Here is a 16,682-nt window from a genome sequence, read left to right on the forward strand (position 1 = left end):
TAATGTTGTTAGTACTTGCAAATAATAAAAAAAAAAAGTATACGCCAACGCCGGTAAAAAACATGTAACTGTCGGATTAAGTCTAACTGCCCGCTGAGCGGAAAATGCGTAACGGAAAATGTGATCTACCAAGCTACCGTCGAGAGCGAAGAAGGAAAAGAGACTTACACACTTATATTTCGACCCCGTACAGGAGTCTTCATCAGGGTAAATTTCAGTTGCCCTTGTTTGGCTTCTATTTTTTAGGTGTTGTAACTGTTGTTTCTCAAGCGAAACCAAATCTTTGTTAACTAAATACCCGGTAGTTGTTTTCGTCTGCGTCTATTTGTAATTTGCACTGGTATTACAACTTTGCACTCGTGTTACACATTTTTGCACTCGTGTTACACGAAAGCTGCACTCCTTCATTAGCCAATCAGAATTAAGTATTTTTTTTCATCTACAGCTGTAATCAACGTTCCCTTTAGCATTCCGTTTCGCCATGCTTATTTCCGCCCCCGCCACCCCCAAAAAAATAATAATAATAATAATAATAATAATAATAATAATAATAATAATAATAATAATAATAATAATTATAAAAACAATATATAATTGTCTCACGATAGAATCGCTTTGAGATGTTGATCGCGACGTTTCGACTGCAATACTGCTAGTCTTCATCAGGCGATGAGGTCGATTGTTTACGCGTTGCTATTTATGCACGTTGGTTCGCTGTGATTGGGGCATTTCGATCCTCATTATTATTCCGACTAACAGATGATGTTCCCTCAGAGGTCCGCTTTGTAGTTGAAACGGCTGTTGTGCTTTCTGATCGTAGGTATCCATGCTTCAGGAATTTCAATTCCTCTATTGATGTTATTAGAATGATGTCTTATTTAGATAGCCTCTTTGACCCTGCGTGTGTATCGGTGAGGGTCACGATCGATAAACTTGACTTGATTCCATAAAGGAATATGCCCCGTTTCGTTTGCGTGCTCCGAAACTGCGGAGGTTTGCTTGCTCATACACAAGTCCCATGTTTCTTTCGAAACAACTACAACAAAAAATAAAAATCCATAAATGTTATTTGGCTATCTAGCAGGTGGAAAAATATTGGATCCACTAGCCCAACATAAAAGCAGCCAGTTTTTTTCACACACTGAAAAAGGCCATTTAATTTTAATATACAGTCTGCATGCTGGAAAATAACAATTTCATCAAAAAAATAGTTTTTTGTTTCTTTTGTTTCTATTTACAGGTGACTTGAAGACTTTGCAAGGGCTTTCCTGTTAGTCAAAATGAACTCAAAAATACACACTGTGTCAATGTAATAAAATTGCCACATGATTGATTCCCACATGTTGCCAGTTTAAACCTGAATATACTTTAGTGATATTTATGGCTTTTTATATAATATGAACATCCCAGAACACAATAAGGCTACATGTAAATACTGACACTTAATTACATGTAAGTTTTAAAACCATTCTGAGGTTCATGACAAAAAAAAAAATTTGTTTCAATAAAAACATGTAAAAATAATGAAATAACAGAGAATTTGCATAATTCTTATCGCAGACCATAAATTTTATTCCAGGTTAAGTTAATGTGTCAAGTTTTTTTTGCAGCACAGGCTTGGTTCCTCAGGGTGTGGTTCCAAAAAATATCCATACCTCCCCAAGGATGTTTTTTTTTGGTTTGGACCCTCCCTCCCCCCTGGGATTTCCAGTTTAGCTTCATACTTTTAAAAATTTGTGCTATTGAGACCCCCATCCCCCTCGGAATTTCCAATGACCATCCTTGGGGACGGTATGGATATTTTCTGGAACCGCACAATGTAGGCATTTGCTTATGAAAGTAAGCTGCAGATTGATCTGATTGATACACACTTATCTATTTTCACATTTGCCTGTTTTCTATGGGATATATAATTATATATTGTTTTTACCGGTTTCACTTGTAATAATAATAATAATAATAATAATAATAATAATAATAATAATAATAATAATAATAATAATAATAATAATAATAAAATAATAATAATAATAATAATAATAATAATAATCGCGCCGATACTCTCGGCCCAAACCAACACTCTTTTTGGGGGTTGGCAGCTACCTTTGATCTTGCCGCTTTTTAGGTTTTTATGATCGCGCCTGTAAAGAAATCTGTCAATCATTCGAGAACCGTACGGAGCATGCGCAAAATGCTTTGGAATGCCGTCGCTTGTCGTGTTGACTATAGAAAATGAAATCTCTGTTGGTTATTGCATGCCGTTTATCTGCCTTTAGAATTTTTGTGGCAGTTCTGAGACAATCACGACAAATGGAATGAAGGATCAGCTTTGTTTTAGGTTAGTTGAGCAGTTAAAAATATAAATGAGCAAGGAGCGAGTGACATGTTTCCGGACAAGTTTTTGCATATACTGCATGCATGGGCTGAGATTTTCCCAGTCGAGTGTAATTTCATCTTCACGCGGGCAAAAAAAAATATTTCAATCGCCATTCGTCTTCACTTATATAGAAAATCAGTAACAGCTTGCCCTGCTAAGGCCCGAAACTACCGTATTTGTCAAGTAGGTTTAAACTAAGCTTTATTAAAGTATGCATTTCAGTACATGTCTCAAGTTCTGTGTCTTTGTACAAGACTTTATACAAGCTTAGTTTGCGTATGAAACATCGAATATATTTTTAGAAATTCATCTTCTGTTTGAATGTTTTATGGGAGCATTTATTTCTAGAACCGAATATTGCATATAAACTGCGAAGCTGCTTTCAGTTGAAAATGGAATTTCAAAGCATTTTCCATCATGTCCATGCTAATGGGCCCACAGGATAACAAACGTTTTCTAAGGTAATCTTTAAGAGATTAAGATATTTGATTTAGATTTTACTTTCTTTCCCCTTTGCCGGTGCAAGATTAAGCTAAAGAAATCCAAAAAGAATAAATTTCTTTCCTTAAATTTAAATGTAAAAACAAATAATTGCAGAGGGTTTGACTTCAATTACGTAAACTGTGCGATCTAAAGTGCCTTGCTTACACACACAGAAACCGTTGATTATACGATTTGGTAAATACTTCAGTTGAACAGGGTCAGAAGGATCACAATTTAAGTAAATTAAGTACATCCATAACTCAATAGTGTAGGCTATGACGTTTACCATTTGTTTTGTAGCACAACTTTAAAAGTGCGCGCTTATTTAAACAAATAAGTGTAGTGCTCGCGTAAACGCTGACGAAAATCAAAAAGGAAAAAACAAAAAAACTTTTAAATTTTTTCAGACGTGCCTTATGTCTTAAAGTCTTTCAGGATCTTGGAGAAATGGATTATTTTTGTTATATTTAGCTTTTCAAATTTCACAGGAAAATCGAGAAAATATGTAAAACTCCATGTCGCATCAGCGCGCGTGCTCAGGTCGAAGGCGTACGTCAGTGTACACCCATGGGCGAATAGTAAAGGTACAATTAACCAATCAGAGCGCACACCCTTTTTAAGTTGTGCTATAAACTCTCTTTTATGAGGTATATAGCTTTGTGCGACGCCAAAGGTTATGGTTCTTGAGCCGTTTTGGTTGTAGATTTTGGCCAGTTTGATCTGAAATAAGGCGGGGTTTTGCAGTCTGGTCACCAATTATGTATAGTTCTTAGCTGAAATTTATTTTATTTAGCAATTATTGGAATTCGGCTTTCGTATGATATAACGAATTATGCAGATCTCGGAGGGTGTTATCCGCCTCATTCTTCGTATCATACGAAAGCCGAATTCAATAATTGTTTTATTCATTAAGAGGACATGTTACTTACGGTTAAACATTTTCCGGTAAGAGTCCTTTAAGGGATTTCGCTCATTCTCTTACCATGGGTAGGCCTTAATATGAAATAAATCACAGTATACTTTGTTTGGCTAAATATCGATTTGTTTTCGAGAAAATCGATAATTCTAAAATCCAGCAAAATTGACGATTTCGGAGCTCAAAATTTATGCCGAGTTTGTTAGCTTCGCGTCGAAAAATAAAGCACTCTGGGAGAAAAATACCTATTAAATATCGAAGAATAACATCAAATTAGTACGTCGAAAGCAATTTCTGCTCTTGAAGTCCTTTTATTTACAAAATTTAATTAAATTTTTTCGACACACTTTTGATTTAATTCAAAATAGGTCAAACTTATCGCTTTATTTAAGTATGAGCGAAGCGAAATAAATGGCCGAAAATTTGGTATTAGACAGATAAATGATTGTTCTTTTCGATACCAAAAGGATTTCCTGGGGAAATGATTGAGTGCGATGCTTTCAGATCTCAAAGTTGCTTTAAAATTCGTTAATTTAACCGACCGTGACATTGTTGATCTTATCAACTTTATGTAAACATTCCACGCAAAGGTTAATTTTCCCCATGTGAACTTCAACTGAGTAAAATAAAAACATAGACTTGCTTACCTTGGTGTTTGCTGATACATTGTAAATCCTGTTGTCCTCATTTACGACAAAACCTAAGCCCTCGGCGAAGCTGGTTATCCCATTTTCTTGGCGCGCCATTTGTAACTGATTTCCACGTCTTGAAGTGACAGTTCTTTTCCATGCATTCTTGAAAACAGTCCAGTCTTAACTGATCAGTGTAAACAGGAATACGAAGTACTTTGCTTTAAATCAATTTAAAGCTTACCAGCAGTGGTGGATAAATCGATACGACCGGCGAATCTTCGTTTCGAAAACCGCCATTTGAGATTTGTCGGCCCTTTGTCCTGCAGTATGCAGATAATTAATTCACACTTGAGTAACTTCCGGCACATGAAATCGACAACCACCGTGACCAGAAAGCACCCTGCTTTTCCTTTTTGGAATATTGGCTGAGGCACTATTTTTATTATTTTAATATAAGCTCTGAATGAAAAACTTTTGGGCTGAACTTGTAATTTAGTTTCACTTCAGTAAGCCACGTTCGAGAGAGTTGTTTTAAAAATGGTTGCATGAAAGCGCTTTTAACTTCCGGGTCCAAAGTTCTTCTGTTGCTCAATGTTGCGTTGCTTCGCTTTGTTTCATATTTTTTATCCAGTTCTTAACCTTGTTCAAATTCTTGATTAGGCTAAGGCAAAACAGTTGTAGAGTCAACTCTCGATCTCTTATTGAAGACCTCTATAAGACGGACACCTGGTGTTGGTCCTGTTCTTGCCGTTTTTTCAGTCATTTTTATACTGTAACTAATTCACCGGCTTTGAGACGGTAACATAGAAATATCTAACAGAAATTTCGTGCGACTGTGTAGCGCATATAACTAGTGTATGTAAACGATAATTTAAGATGTAAATGTAAAATGGGCCAGATGATAGATAACTGTTTCCATACGTTTCGGGTTACTGCCCCTTTTCAGTGGAAAATTTGAAACGACGTTAAAATCCCTATAAGACGGACATCTCTTTTAGACGAACTGAGTTGGAGCCGGTCCCGAAGGTACCCGTTTCAGATAGAGTTGGCTGTACACAAAACCTTAGATGGCGTCGTTGGATCCGTCTCCCGTGAATGTTAAAAATATATATTCTGTGTAGTCTAGCCTGTAAACAGGCTCTCCTACTTTCTCCTGTGGGGGATTGGGCGAAATGAAAGCGGGAAGGAAAGGTGGGGAAGGGTGGGGGAAAAGGGACCATATATCATGTATATGCAGTTGTAATACCAGTCACGGTAAACAATTTATAAAAAAACGCCGAACATTTATGACTGTTTACACCAAGGTGTATATTGGTGTAAAAATAAAGGAAATTAGGGTGTTTTTCACTTCATTCGATTAAAGCTAGGTGAAGAAAAGTACACGTAATCAGAAGTTAATCAGGACTTCTGACGTGATGCCATTTTTTGTATTTATTTCTGCAAAATACAACAAGGTATTTATACCAAAGTAGCATTATTTTAAAAAAATGAGCATAATTACAGTTGAGCATTATTTCGGACAAAAAACAAGCATTGCTAGAAGCATAAAATTCCCTTTTTACCAGTATAATTGGACGGGCCTCTGGTATTCAGTTAGAAAGAACTTGCATTCAAAAGATACCGCGTTCTAGAAACAAGTCACCCCGTTTTGGCTGCTGGTATTTTGAAACTTTTGTGTGTTTAAAATACCATACCTCGTTCTAGATATCGTCTATTATTGAAAATCCCGTTCTAGATCGGGAACCCAAAATCACGACCTCATTGGACGGCACAGAGCCGTTTTTGGGGAATACTACCCCAGCTTCCACAACTCCCTCCTAATGAAGTTCGCCTAGGGAATTGAGAATTAAGGTGATTATAAAGTTATTACTTTATATCACTTGTTGTTTGGAAACTTGAGTCGTATTATAATTACAACCGTCGTATTTACGAAGGAACAGACTGCGGATAATATTTGAAACTTAAACCGTCTTTCCCCTAATAGCTTCCAAATCAACTCAAAGACACACTGGAAAACAGGTTTAAAAACAAAATATTTATATAATGACTATGAATGTTTTAATACATTTAGGCCCCCTGACGGCGAGGCGCTCGTCCCTCCCCGCAAGCTCTGGCGGGGGGCACCTCCCCTTGTTTACGCCGGAACCCAACAGAATATATATGGATTATTTGGTCGAAGACATTTATTGCTACTCAGAGTTTCATGCTTCTTGCGAAGCAATCATCAGGCAACTGCCAAAAATAACAGATACATAAGAATATATACAAAATTTGAAAATACAGAACAATACCTAGTGGCGTGACATGTCATATATATATTTTTAACATTCACGGAAGACGGATCCAACGATAACATCTTAGATTTTGTTTTCACCTGTTTTGTCTTGACCTAATCAAGAACTTGGGCAAAGGTAAGAACAAAAAAATATAAAATAATGCGAAGCAACGCAACAGACCCGGGAGTTAAAAGCGCTGTCACGCAACTTTCTTGTCACGCAACCAACTTTCTTAAACGGTGGCTACCTGAAGTGAAACTTAGGCTATGTTTACACGGGACCGGTCCGGAACGGATCCGGTCCGATTTTCGGACCGGATAGGCCTTCTGTTTACACGGGACCGTTCTGGAACCGGTCCGGAACGGATCCAAAACTGGACCTGCTATTTTATAGGTCCAGTTATGGATCCGTTCCGGACCGGTTCCAGAACGGTCCCCTGTAAACACCTGCATCGGTTCCAAATGGTTCCATGTAAACAGGTCCCGTTCGCTTCGGAACGGTTCCGGACCGGTCCCGTGTAAACGTAGCCTAATTACATGTTCAGCCCAAAAGTTTTTCATTTAGAGCTTATATTAATATAGCAATAATATGGTGCCTCAACCAATACTCAAGGCGCGTTTACACGAGCAAGAAGATTGGGTACGGACCCGTCAAAAAATTGGTCCGGACCTGACCACTTTTGTAGAGAAACAGTCAAATCAAAACGGGGCCATAGGCGCCTATGGCCCCGTTTTGATTTGACTGTTTCTCTACAAAAGTGGTCAGGTCCGGATCAATTTTTTGACGGGTCCGTACCCAAATTTTTCAGTCGTGTAAACGCGCCTTGAGTACCAAAACGCAGGGTGCAATCTGGTCACAGCGGTTGTCCATTTTATGTGCCGGAAGTTACGCAAGTGTGAAATACATTATCTGCATACCGCAGGACAAAAGGCTGACAAATCTCAAATAGCGGTTTTCGAAAAGAAGATTCGCCGGCCGAATCGATTTATCTACCACTGCTGCTGTCCGGAACGGATCCGGTCCGATTTTCGGACCGGATGGGCCTTTTGTTTACACGAGACCGTTCTTGAACCGGTCCGGGACGAATCCAAAACTGGACCTACTATTTTGCAGGTCCAGTTATGGAACCGTTCCGGACCGGTTCCAGAACGGCCCCGTGTAAACACATGGATCGGTTCCAAACGGTTCCGTGTAAACAGAGGCCGATCTGGTCCGGTCCGGTTCGGAACGGTTCCGGTCTGGTCCCGTGTAAACGTAGCCTAGCTGGTTACAGTATAAAAATGACTGAAAAACCGGCAAGGACAGGACCAACACCAGGTGTCCGTCTTATAGAGGTCTTCAATAAGAGAGAGTTGACTCTACAACTGTTTTGCCTTAGCCTAATCAAGAATTTGAACAAGGTTAAGAACTGGATAAAAAATATGAAACAAAGCGAAGCAACGCAACATTGAGCAACAGAAGAACTTTGGACCCGGAAGTTAAAAGCGCTTTCATGCAACCATTTAACAACTCTCTCGAACGTGGCTTACTGGAGTGAAACTAAATTACAAGTTCAGCCCAAAAGTTTTTCATTCAGAGCTTATATTAAAATAATAAAAATAGTGCCTCAACCAATATTCCAAAAAGGAAAAGCAGGGTGCTTTCTGGTCACGGTGGTTGTCGATTTCATGTGCTGGAAGTTACTCAAGTGTGAATTAATTATCTGCATACTGCAGGACAAAGGGCCGACAAATCTCAAATGGCGGTTTTCGAAACGAAGATTCGCCGGTCGTATCGATTTATCCACCACTGCTGGTAAGCTTTAAATTGATTTAAAGCAAAGTACTTCGTATTCCTGTTTACACTGATCAGTTAAGACTGGACTGTTTTCAAGAATGCATGGAAAAGAACTGTCACTTCAAGACGTGGAAATCAGTTACAAATGGCGCGCCAAGAAAATGGGATAACCAGCTTCGCCGAGGGCTTAGGTTTTGTCGTAAATGAGGACAACAGGACTTACAATGTATCAGCAAACACCAAGGTAAGCAAGTCTATGTTTTTATTTTACTCAGTTGAAGTTCACATGGGGAAAATTAACCTTTGCGTGGAATGTTTACATAAAGTTGATAAGATCAACAATGTCACGGTCGGTTAAATTAACGAATTTTAAGCAACTTTGAGATCTGAAAGCATCGCACTCAATCATTTCCCCAGGAAATCCTTTTAGTATCGAAAAGAACAATCAATTATCTGTCTAATACCAAATTTTCGGCCATTTATTTCGCTTCGCTCATACTTAAATAAAGCGATAAGTTTGACCTATTTTGAATTAAATCAAAAGTGTGTCGAATAAATTTAATTAAATTTTGTAAATAAAAGGACTTCAAGAGCAGAAATTGCTTTCGACTAACTATGTTTCGACGTACTAATTTGATGTTATTCTTCGATATTTAATTTATTTTTCTCCCAGGGTGCTTTATTTTTCGACGCGAAGCTAACAAACTCGGCATAAATTTTGAGCTCCGAAAGCGTCAATTTTGCTGGATTTTAGAATTATCGATTTTCTCGAAAATAAATCGATATTTAGTCAAACAAAGTATACTGTGATTTATTTCATATTAAGGCCTACCCATGGTAAGAGAATGAGCGAAATCCATGTAAAGGACTCTTGCCAAGAATTTTCATTTTGTGTGAAATTTGTGCACATGTCCTCTTAATCATTCAAAATATTTCCAAAGCTACAAATCCACAAAGTGAATTAAATACGGTTTTGACAGTAGGCAAAGTACACAAATACACAACGACGTTCGCTGTTAAATTTGGTTTAAGCTTCAAAAACTCGGTTACCTTCATTAAATTTCTTGTGCTTTAGAATGTTGACATTCAGCACTTGCTTGAAGTGCTTTTGAAGCTAAATCTATTGTAGGTTTGCATCGACGTAGAATTTTCGCAATTGACAATTGATGACGTCAATCGTCGTATAATATGGCCTTCTTTCAAATTTAGTGGGCGCTAGCCGGTTAGCTGGAATTAACCGGGGATTAAAAGTCAATCAGAAACGGAGAAATATTTTGAATGAATATTCAATAATGTTTGTTATTCATCTCTAGAGAAGTGTGATATAATCGAGTATCGATTTCTAGGTCAAGTCTGAATGAAGAAAGTGAAAATCAATGTTTTATTCTGAAATGCAGATTACAACGCGAATGAGACAGTCATGTTTTGCGCTGGTTTTTGTTTGGTCGAGAAGGAAATTTAGTTTATGAAGTTTCATCAGCCAATTCAAGACTAAATTACTTGTAATTCAATAATTGTTACTTTTTTATCCTAATTACCTATGTAATGTAAGTCGTTTAGATATCAATAAAAAATTAATTAAAAAGATTGATCAGCCAAAAGTCGCCTAAACAATGCAATGCAAACAGGGTAAGTGACACCTACAGCAACTTTTCCATTCTATCATATCTTACCGTGTCATCTGAGCTGGGATCTGCGACACATTGTCCACTTGCTGCATGAACCAGTGGCGAATAATAGCTTTCTTTGTAGAAGACTTGCTCGGCAGACGTACAGGAAGCCTGGAACACAAGCTTGCCTGCTTTTACACCAACACACTTATTGCTTGAATGTTTCAGGTATCCTTGGATCCCTGGAAGAAATAAATAAAAAAGAATTGAATCCTTTTTCATGCACTAATGCGCTGTAGGTATCGGGCTTCAACGCAGGCTGCGGTAATAGTAGAGGTGCTGCGGAAAAGATCAAATACCACGAGCCTTATTAGTTTCTAGGTAATCTATATATTTTACTACCTGTCTGTATATTTGTGTTTGTCTGTTTGTGTGACTGTCCATATTTCTGTATACGTATGTGCGTCCACTAGTCCTTCTCTCTGCCTGTTTGTGTCTGTCTGTCTATGTATCTGTTTGTCTGTCTATCTGTCTACATCTGTCCCTCTTTTTTTAATTCACTTACTTTTTAATGCAAAGCTGGCATGTGCCTCTCCACACTCTGCCCTTTCAACTAACTCGGTGTCTTCAGCGGGGTCCAATTGCCCCGCCTCAGGGACCAGGCATTTACTGGTAAATACGTCTTGTAGAGAGTTTACATTCGTGAACTGAAAACTTAAGTAAAAAAACTTAAGGCATAAACAAACTATAAAAACTCATATAGAACAGACATCAAGCTAGTTTATAGAACGTCTTATTCAGCATTCCCTGCTTCATATTCTTTCAAATCCATTTTCCAAGCTTTAATCTTCACAATGAATATATATATCATTTATATATCCTCTCTATATATATCGTTTCAAGCAGTTTGAGAAAATATTGCCACGTACGTATTGTTTAATGAAAGCTGACGTTGGACATATGAACTCAGTTATTTGAATTGTATTCAACTCAATTGGACTGAACTAATTCGAATTGAATTGAGTTGATACTCGTTAAGGCGCGGTGTGTACTGTCGTGAATTGTAATAAATGTCGTAAATTGTAATACCTGTCGTAAATTGTAATTACAGTTGTCGTGAATTGTAATAGCTGTCGTAAATTGTTATAACAATTGTCGTGATTTGTAATAACGCTCTTATCGCAAATTGTAATAACACATATTGCCGTATTTTGCAATACTCCGAGCTGTCGTATAAAATTGTAATAACAAATTGCCGTCTTTTGTAATTAACAATTGGTTCATGTTTTAGCGTGCACCATCGAGTTATGGAGCAGGCGGGAAGTTTGGAGAGCACGAAAGAAGCGTAAGAGACGATAGCCGAGGGCAACTCTAGCTTCTTGAGTGCTCTCCAAACTTCCCAAGTGCTCCATAACTCGATAGTACACAGCTAAAAGAATGAACCAATTGTTTTATAACATTGTCGGTTGAATTGTGCATCAAAACCGACGCGAAAACAAAAAAATAACTGGACTCATGACCGTGTGAGAAAATAAACATAGCGAGCAAAACATGCAGAGAGCAGATTCGTTTAGGGTTAAAAGAGTCAAAAAGTTCGATTTCAGGCTTAGTTTTTAATATTTTCTGGACCGATTTCATTCGTGGTTGCCTTGTAGAAGGGCCGTAATGAAAATAAACGTTTTTCTTTTGGAAACGGTGGTTGGATGTCGTTCGCTGAATTATATTCTCCCCGACCGGTCGAAATCACAACAGAGCCGTTGACGCTTTGGTGTACGGCTTAAAACGCAAAAAAACTTTCGTTTGGTTGCTAGTTTTAATTCCATCGAACTGTTGTAATTCATGGTTGGCCGATTCTTCCACGTTAGGGCCGTTAAAAAATGTTTATCGTCCTTCGAGACTCGCGCGTTAGTTTTTGTTGTTTGTCAGTTTGAATGAAGAAAAGCACACACAGAACTCACAAGATTGACGGCGAAATCGAATATATTTTCCCTTTCGTTCTCCGTTTTATAATAAGAAACAGCGTGCACCATCGGGATTTTGAGCACGCTTACGTATACTGAATTTGATTGCGCGGCTCTGCTAGCTATGTTATAATTATCAATCACACAGAAATCTCTTTTTCGTTTTCTATATAAGGAAACTGAACAGTTAAGATCTCGTGGCGTTAAGTTTATTTTACTGCTTGGTATCATCATGGGGGTAATTTAACATTATTAACCAACTTCTTACCGGAACTGTGACGAATTTGCAGGAAAGCAGGATGAAACGTGAGGTTAAATTGCGATTCGGCAAGTCGGTCCTTAACAAGTCATTTGGTCTTTATTTTTGTGAGGATAAAACGGTCTAATTTAAAATTTCATCTTCTTTTTCCAGACTAAACATATTTGCATGATATTTAGCTTGTCTTTACCGGTCTTTTTGGACCGCTAGCGCGAAATTTCCAAGAAAACTTTTCTTACTTTCGTTTGCCTTCAAATTTGGAGAACAGGAAGCTGACAGAATTAGAAATTATTACATAACGAATTTCTGACTATTTGAGAATTATAAAACCAAAATGGCGGACGAAGTGGAATGAACTTTAACGATCTTTAACAGCTTTTTAAAGCCAGCAAAGTTGGTTTTTGAGGAGCAAGTTGATTCAGAAGGTTCTTCAAGTCGCAAAGAATGTAACTTGGACAGTAAGCTCGAATTTCGAGGCGAAACATTGAGGTAAATAATCTTTCATTTTGCTTCGCACATGTTTGGGTCTGTTCGCGATATGAACACATGTTCTTCAAAATGCGACAAAATATCGTTCGGATCACCATTTTTTATGTTTAGAAACTCGCTTTTATCATAAATAATTTGTCCTTTGTCGTATTTGGGAATGTAAAGCTCGATTTCTTTGATTAACACTCGTTTTGTAGGGATTATGCAGACGTGAGTAGCCGCACGCAAACTCGCGCCCAGAGTCCGTCGGTCATCGGTATGGGACGGACTCTGGGAAACTGGAATTTATCTGATCAATTTCAGGTCGATTTCAGGTAGAACCTTAATCTTCCGGTTTTTATTGCGCATGCTCTTAGGTCTAAGCGGAAGTAAATTTCCCAGAACGGAAGTAAATCGAGAAAGTTGAACTATTTCTAACACAATATCGACAGAACTGGTGTTTATCGAATCAACAAAAGTAATAATAACGTTCTGCAGTGAACAAAAGAGAGAGTTAACAAAAGAGCGTCTGGTGTTTTAATTTCCTTTAGTCTCTTTCTTGAGCATTCTGCTATATTAGTTTAAATCAAAGGTCTTGTTAGCCTTCCAGGATTCCGTCTGTGAAGACTGCGTGCGTGTGTCCGTTGTTGTTTTGCAGAGTACGGCTAAGAAATTTACATGATGCACAACGCACAGGCAAGCTATTGTTCTGTTGATAAAAAATTTTGTTTGGCGACTTTCGTATATTTCAGAGGCTTCTCGCCGACAGCGCATCTTTTCAGGATATATTGCATGTTTTCGATCAAATAATTTTTTCCTCGTCCAATGGCGGTAATATTAATATAGACGTTAAAGGCCAAACCGGTCAACGCTATTCAAAAAGTGTAATTAGCATTTCGGCGACTCAGCACGTGCACACGTGTGTTATAATTTTTGTACAATTCTTTTTCTTCAGCAAAACAACAACGCGTAATTTTCAAATTCTGCGTCATTAGTTATTATTTTGAATCGAGCACTGTCTGCGATATTCAGTTTTTCAACCGAAAGGGAGACTTGAATGAAAACAGTAGTTCTAGCGAGATTTGTAAGTCAACTATAAATTGAATTTTCAACTAACCTTATCATTTTGGTGACGCCGTCGTTTGTTGTTTTGAAACTCCGTTTAGAATCGACGCTTAAAGGAAGTCCTTTTTTATTCATGGTATCTTTTGAGTTCAATGAGAAGGGTAGAATTAGAAAATACTTCATTTATGTAGCGCCATATCACGAGTTCCTTAGGTGTTTTACAAAATTAAGCTGATACTTCTGAACATTTGACCATAGAAAACAAAAAATGTTTTTCCAGGGTTTCCGGTTTGGTTTACTTCCGGCACAGGCTTACCATCCTATGTTTGTGAGGTCACAGCATGCCCATATGAATATTCAAATTTCTTCACTAATTGCTATTGTAAGTATTTAAGCTTTTTAAAATCGGTTTTTCGACTCGTATTTGTAATAAAATGAAGTAGAAATACTTTCGCATTGTTAAGGTTTGTTTATGTCGTTTTTTGGCGATTTGTAGCGCAAGAGAGCAGTTCTAGGAGTTTAAGTTTTCGACTCGTGTATACACCCTTTTAATGAGTCGAGACGCCATTTTGAATATTTAACTTTCCGCGAATGACGTCGTTAATGAAATGTTCATTTGCGCCTCGACGTATTAAAATAAAGTATCTACCATTGTAATAGGCCGAGGTGTCATTTTCAAAATTTTATTAATGACGTCATTAGCGGAAAAATTAAAATTAAAAATGGCTCCTTGACTTATTAAAATGGTGTATAGAATTCAGCTTGGTTTTCACATGACGCCATCAAAATTCTAAAATCCAAAATTGAGATACCACTGACTTTGTATCCTTCACTAGCTATTAGACGTCCTTAATATATATCTTATTGAAGGTTTTTAACTCGATAGCATCCGCCGTCTTTAAGATATAACATTTTGAATTTCGGAGTTTCACGCCACACGACATCAAAATGGCCGCCCGAAGGCTGTCACGTATGTTTAAAGAAAATGCCTAATCCTGTTATTTTTAACAATCTAAACAGTTGAGGTTTAACGAGAAGTGTTTATGTGAATGTTTACATATTCATGAAGGTGAACTGACCGCTTTTTATAGCAGAAGTAAATGCCATATGTTTTTATTGATTTCCGGCGGCCATCTTGGAGCCCTTCACATGGACTCCGGCATGGAGTTTCCATACTGAGCTCTCTAAATTTGTGTAAAATATTTTGTCGGATAACTCAAGTACGGAATACCGTACAACGGTAGTCAACGTGTCCAATTATGTACGGAATACCGTACAGAATTGACTATAGTCCAAGTAGGTGGTACAGATCATCGTAAATCGGCAAATTTACGACCTAATTTGATATTCCAGCTAGTTTAAAATAACAACGGCGTGAACTGATTGCACTCAAATTAGGCCAGACTTTAGTTCGAAGGCTATTCTTTCAAGGTCCGAGATCTCCAATGAAAATTAGTTTAGAAAAAAATGTGTTTTCGGCTGCATTCCAGAAGCGGTACCCGATTCGTCGATGTCGAAGTTGCACGCCTTGTGTAAATATTTGTATTCTATACACGAGTCGAAAACTTCTGGCGCGCTACAAATCGCCAAAAAACGGCATAAAACAAACCTTAACAATGCGAAAATATTTCTACTTCATTTTATTACAAATACGAGTCGTAAAAAACGATTTAAAAAAGCTTAAATATTTACAATAGCAATAAGTGAAGAAATTTGAATATTCATATGGGCATGCTGTGACCTCACAAACATAGGATGGTAAGCCTGTGCTTCCAGAAAAGAAAGAAAGGAGATTATACTTTTTTCTATAGAAAGTATACTTTGTGCCCTTTCAAATGAGATATTGGAGACTTTATTGCTGTAAATACTTTTGGAGTTGGTCAATTTTGTATTATTTTTGTTGTGACAAGAATGAGTTAAAGTGTAAAGGCACTCCACCTGTTATCTCCCCTCGGTGTCGTGTGACCGACTAAAAATTGTCGCGTTAAAAAAAAATTAAACGAGCTACGAGGAAGGTAATGACGTAGTCAAACACAACAGATTCATTAACGGATTTCAATTTTTCAATGCAGTTGTTATTAGCGTTTGGACAGCTTAATGGTTAAATTTTTGGAAGCTTAAGGGTCTTCCAAAACATTAACCATTAACCCTATTCAGACCGGGCTTTTTTTGACCTTCTCAGACCGGGGGGAGGGGGCTTCGGAAGCCCCCCCTATGTAACATCCAGAATATTTAAGCAATCACCATGAAACTTATAGGATGTATTGTATGTCCGAAACTCTTTCTTTTGGTATACGTCACGTGGGATGGTGACGTCACATCACGTGACAATTACATCATGATGTCAAAACAGCCGCCATCTTGGATCCGCCATCTTGGATTTCAAAATTTTTCCAAAATGCCAAAAAACCACCCAAAATCACTGCAAAGTACTCAAATCAATAAAAATGTGCTTTAAACCCGTAAAAAAGTAAAAATAATTCCATTTTAGTTGATTTTTATTAACAGAAACACGCAAAATTACAAATTTGGCAAAACATGCCTGTCAAAATGCCGTTGCCATGGTGATGTCAAGTTCCTGACACATCATCCAACCCTACCAAATTGTTGCCAGATAAATTTTAGGAAAACTCAGAAAGTTTGGCAGCATTTGGTTAAATCTTAAAAAAGTTATAAAAGTTCAAAGTCAGCACGGGCCTCAAAAGCCCCCCCCCCCCCGGTCTGAATAGGGTTAAGCATTTCCAAACGCTGCAAAATGGCTTGCAATTCCTTAGAAACTGCTCTAGATATGTATTTAAGAAGGACTCCCTATTACAGAGCGTTTCACAAAACTTTTGACAAGCGGTTTGCGAAGTTTGT

At 37.7% G+C, this 16,682-nt stretch overlaps 1 protein-coding gene across 1 annotated transcript in view; it reads right to left on the reverse strand.

The window, feature by feature from the left end:
• The window catches only part of LOC144647101 (uncharacterized), a 63,421-nt gene that overhangs the window by 20,882 nt on the left and 25,857 nt on the right, over positions 1–16,682 (reverse strand). The window contains exons 7-8 of the mRNA XM_078506854.1: positions 10,636–10,784; positions 10,134–10,312 (exon numbers count right to left, since the gene is read on the reverse strand). Coding sequence (XP_078362980.1) covers positions 10,134–10,312; positions 10,636–10,784 — 328 coding nt within the window. The remainder of the gene's footprint in view (positions 1–10,133; positions 10,313–10,635; positions 10,785–16,682) is intronic.

This window comes from Oculina patagonica, chromosome 3 (genome assembly GCF_052425735.1).
Source record: "Oculina patagonica isolate OP01 chromosome 3, crgOcupat, whole genome shotgun sequence".
Lineage (NCBI taxonomy): Eukaryota > Metazoa > Cnidaria > Anthozoa > Scleractinia > Oculinidae > Oculina > Oculina patagonica.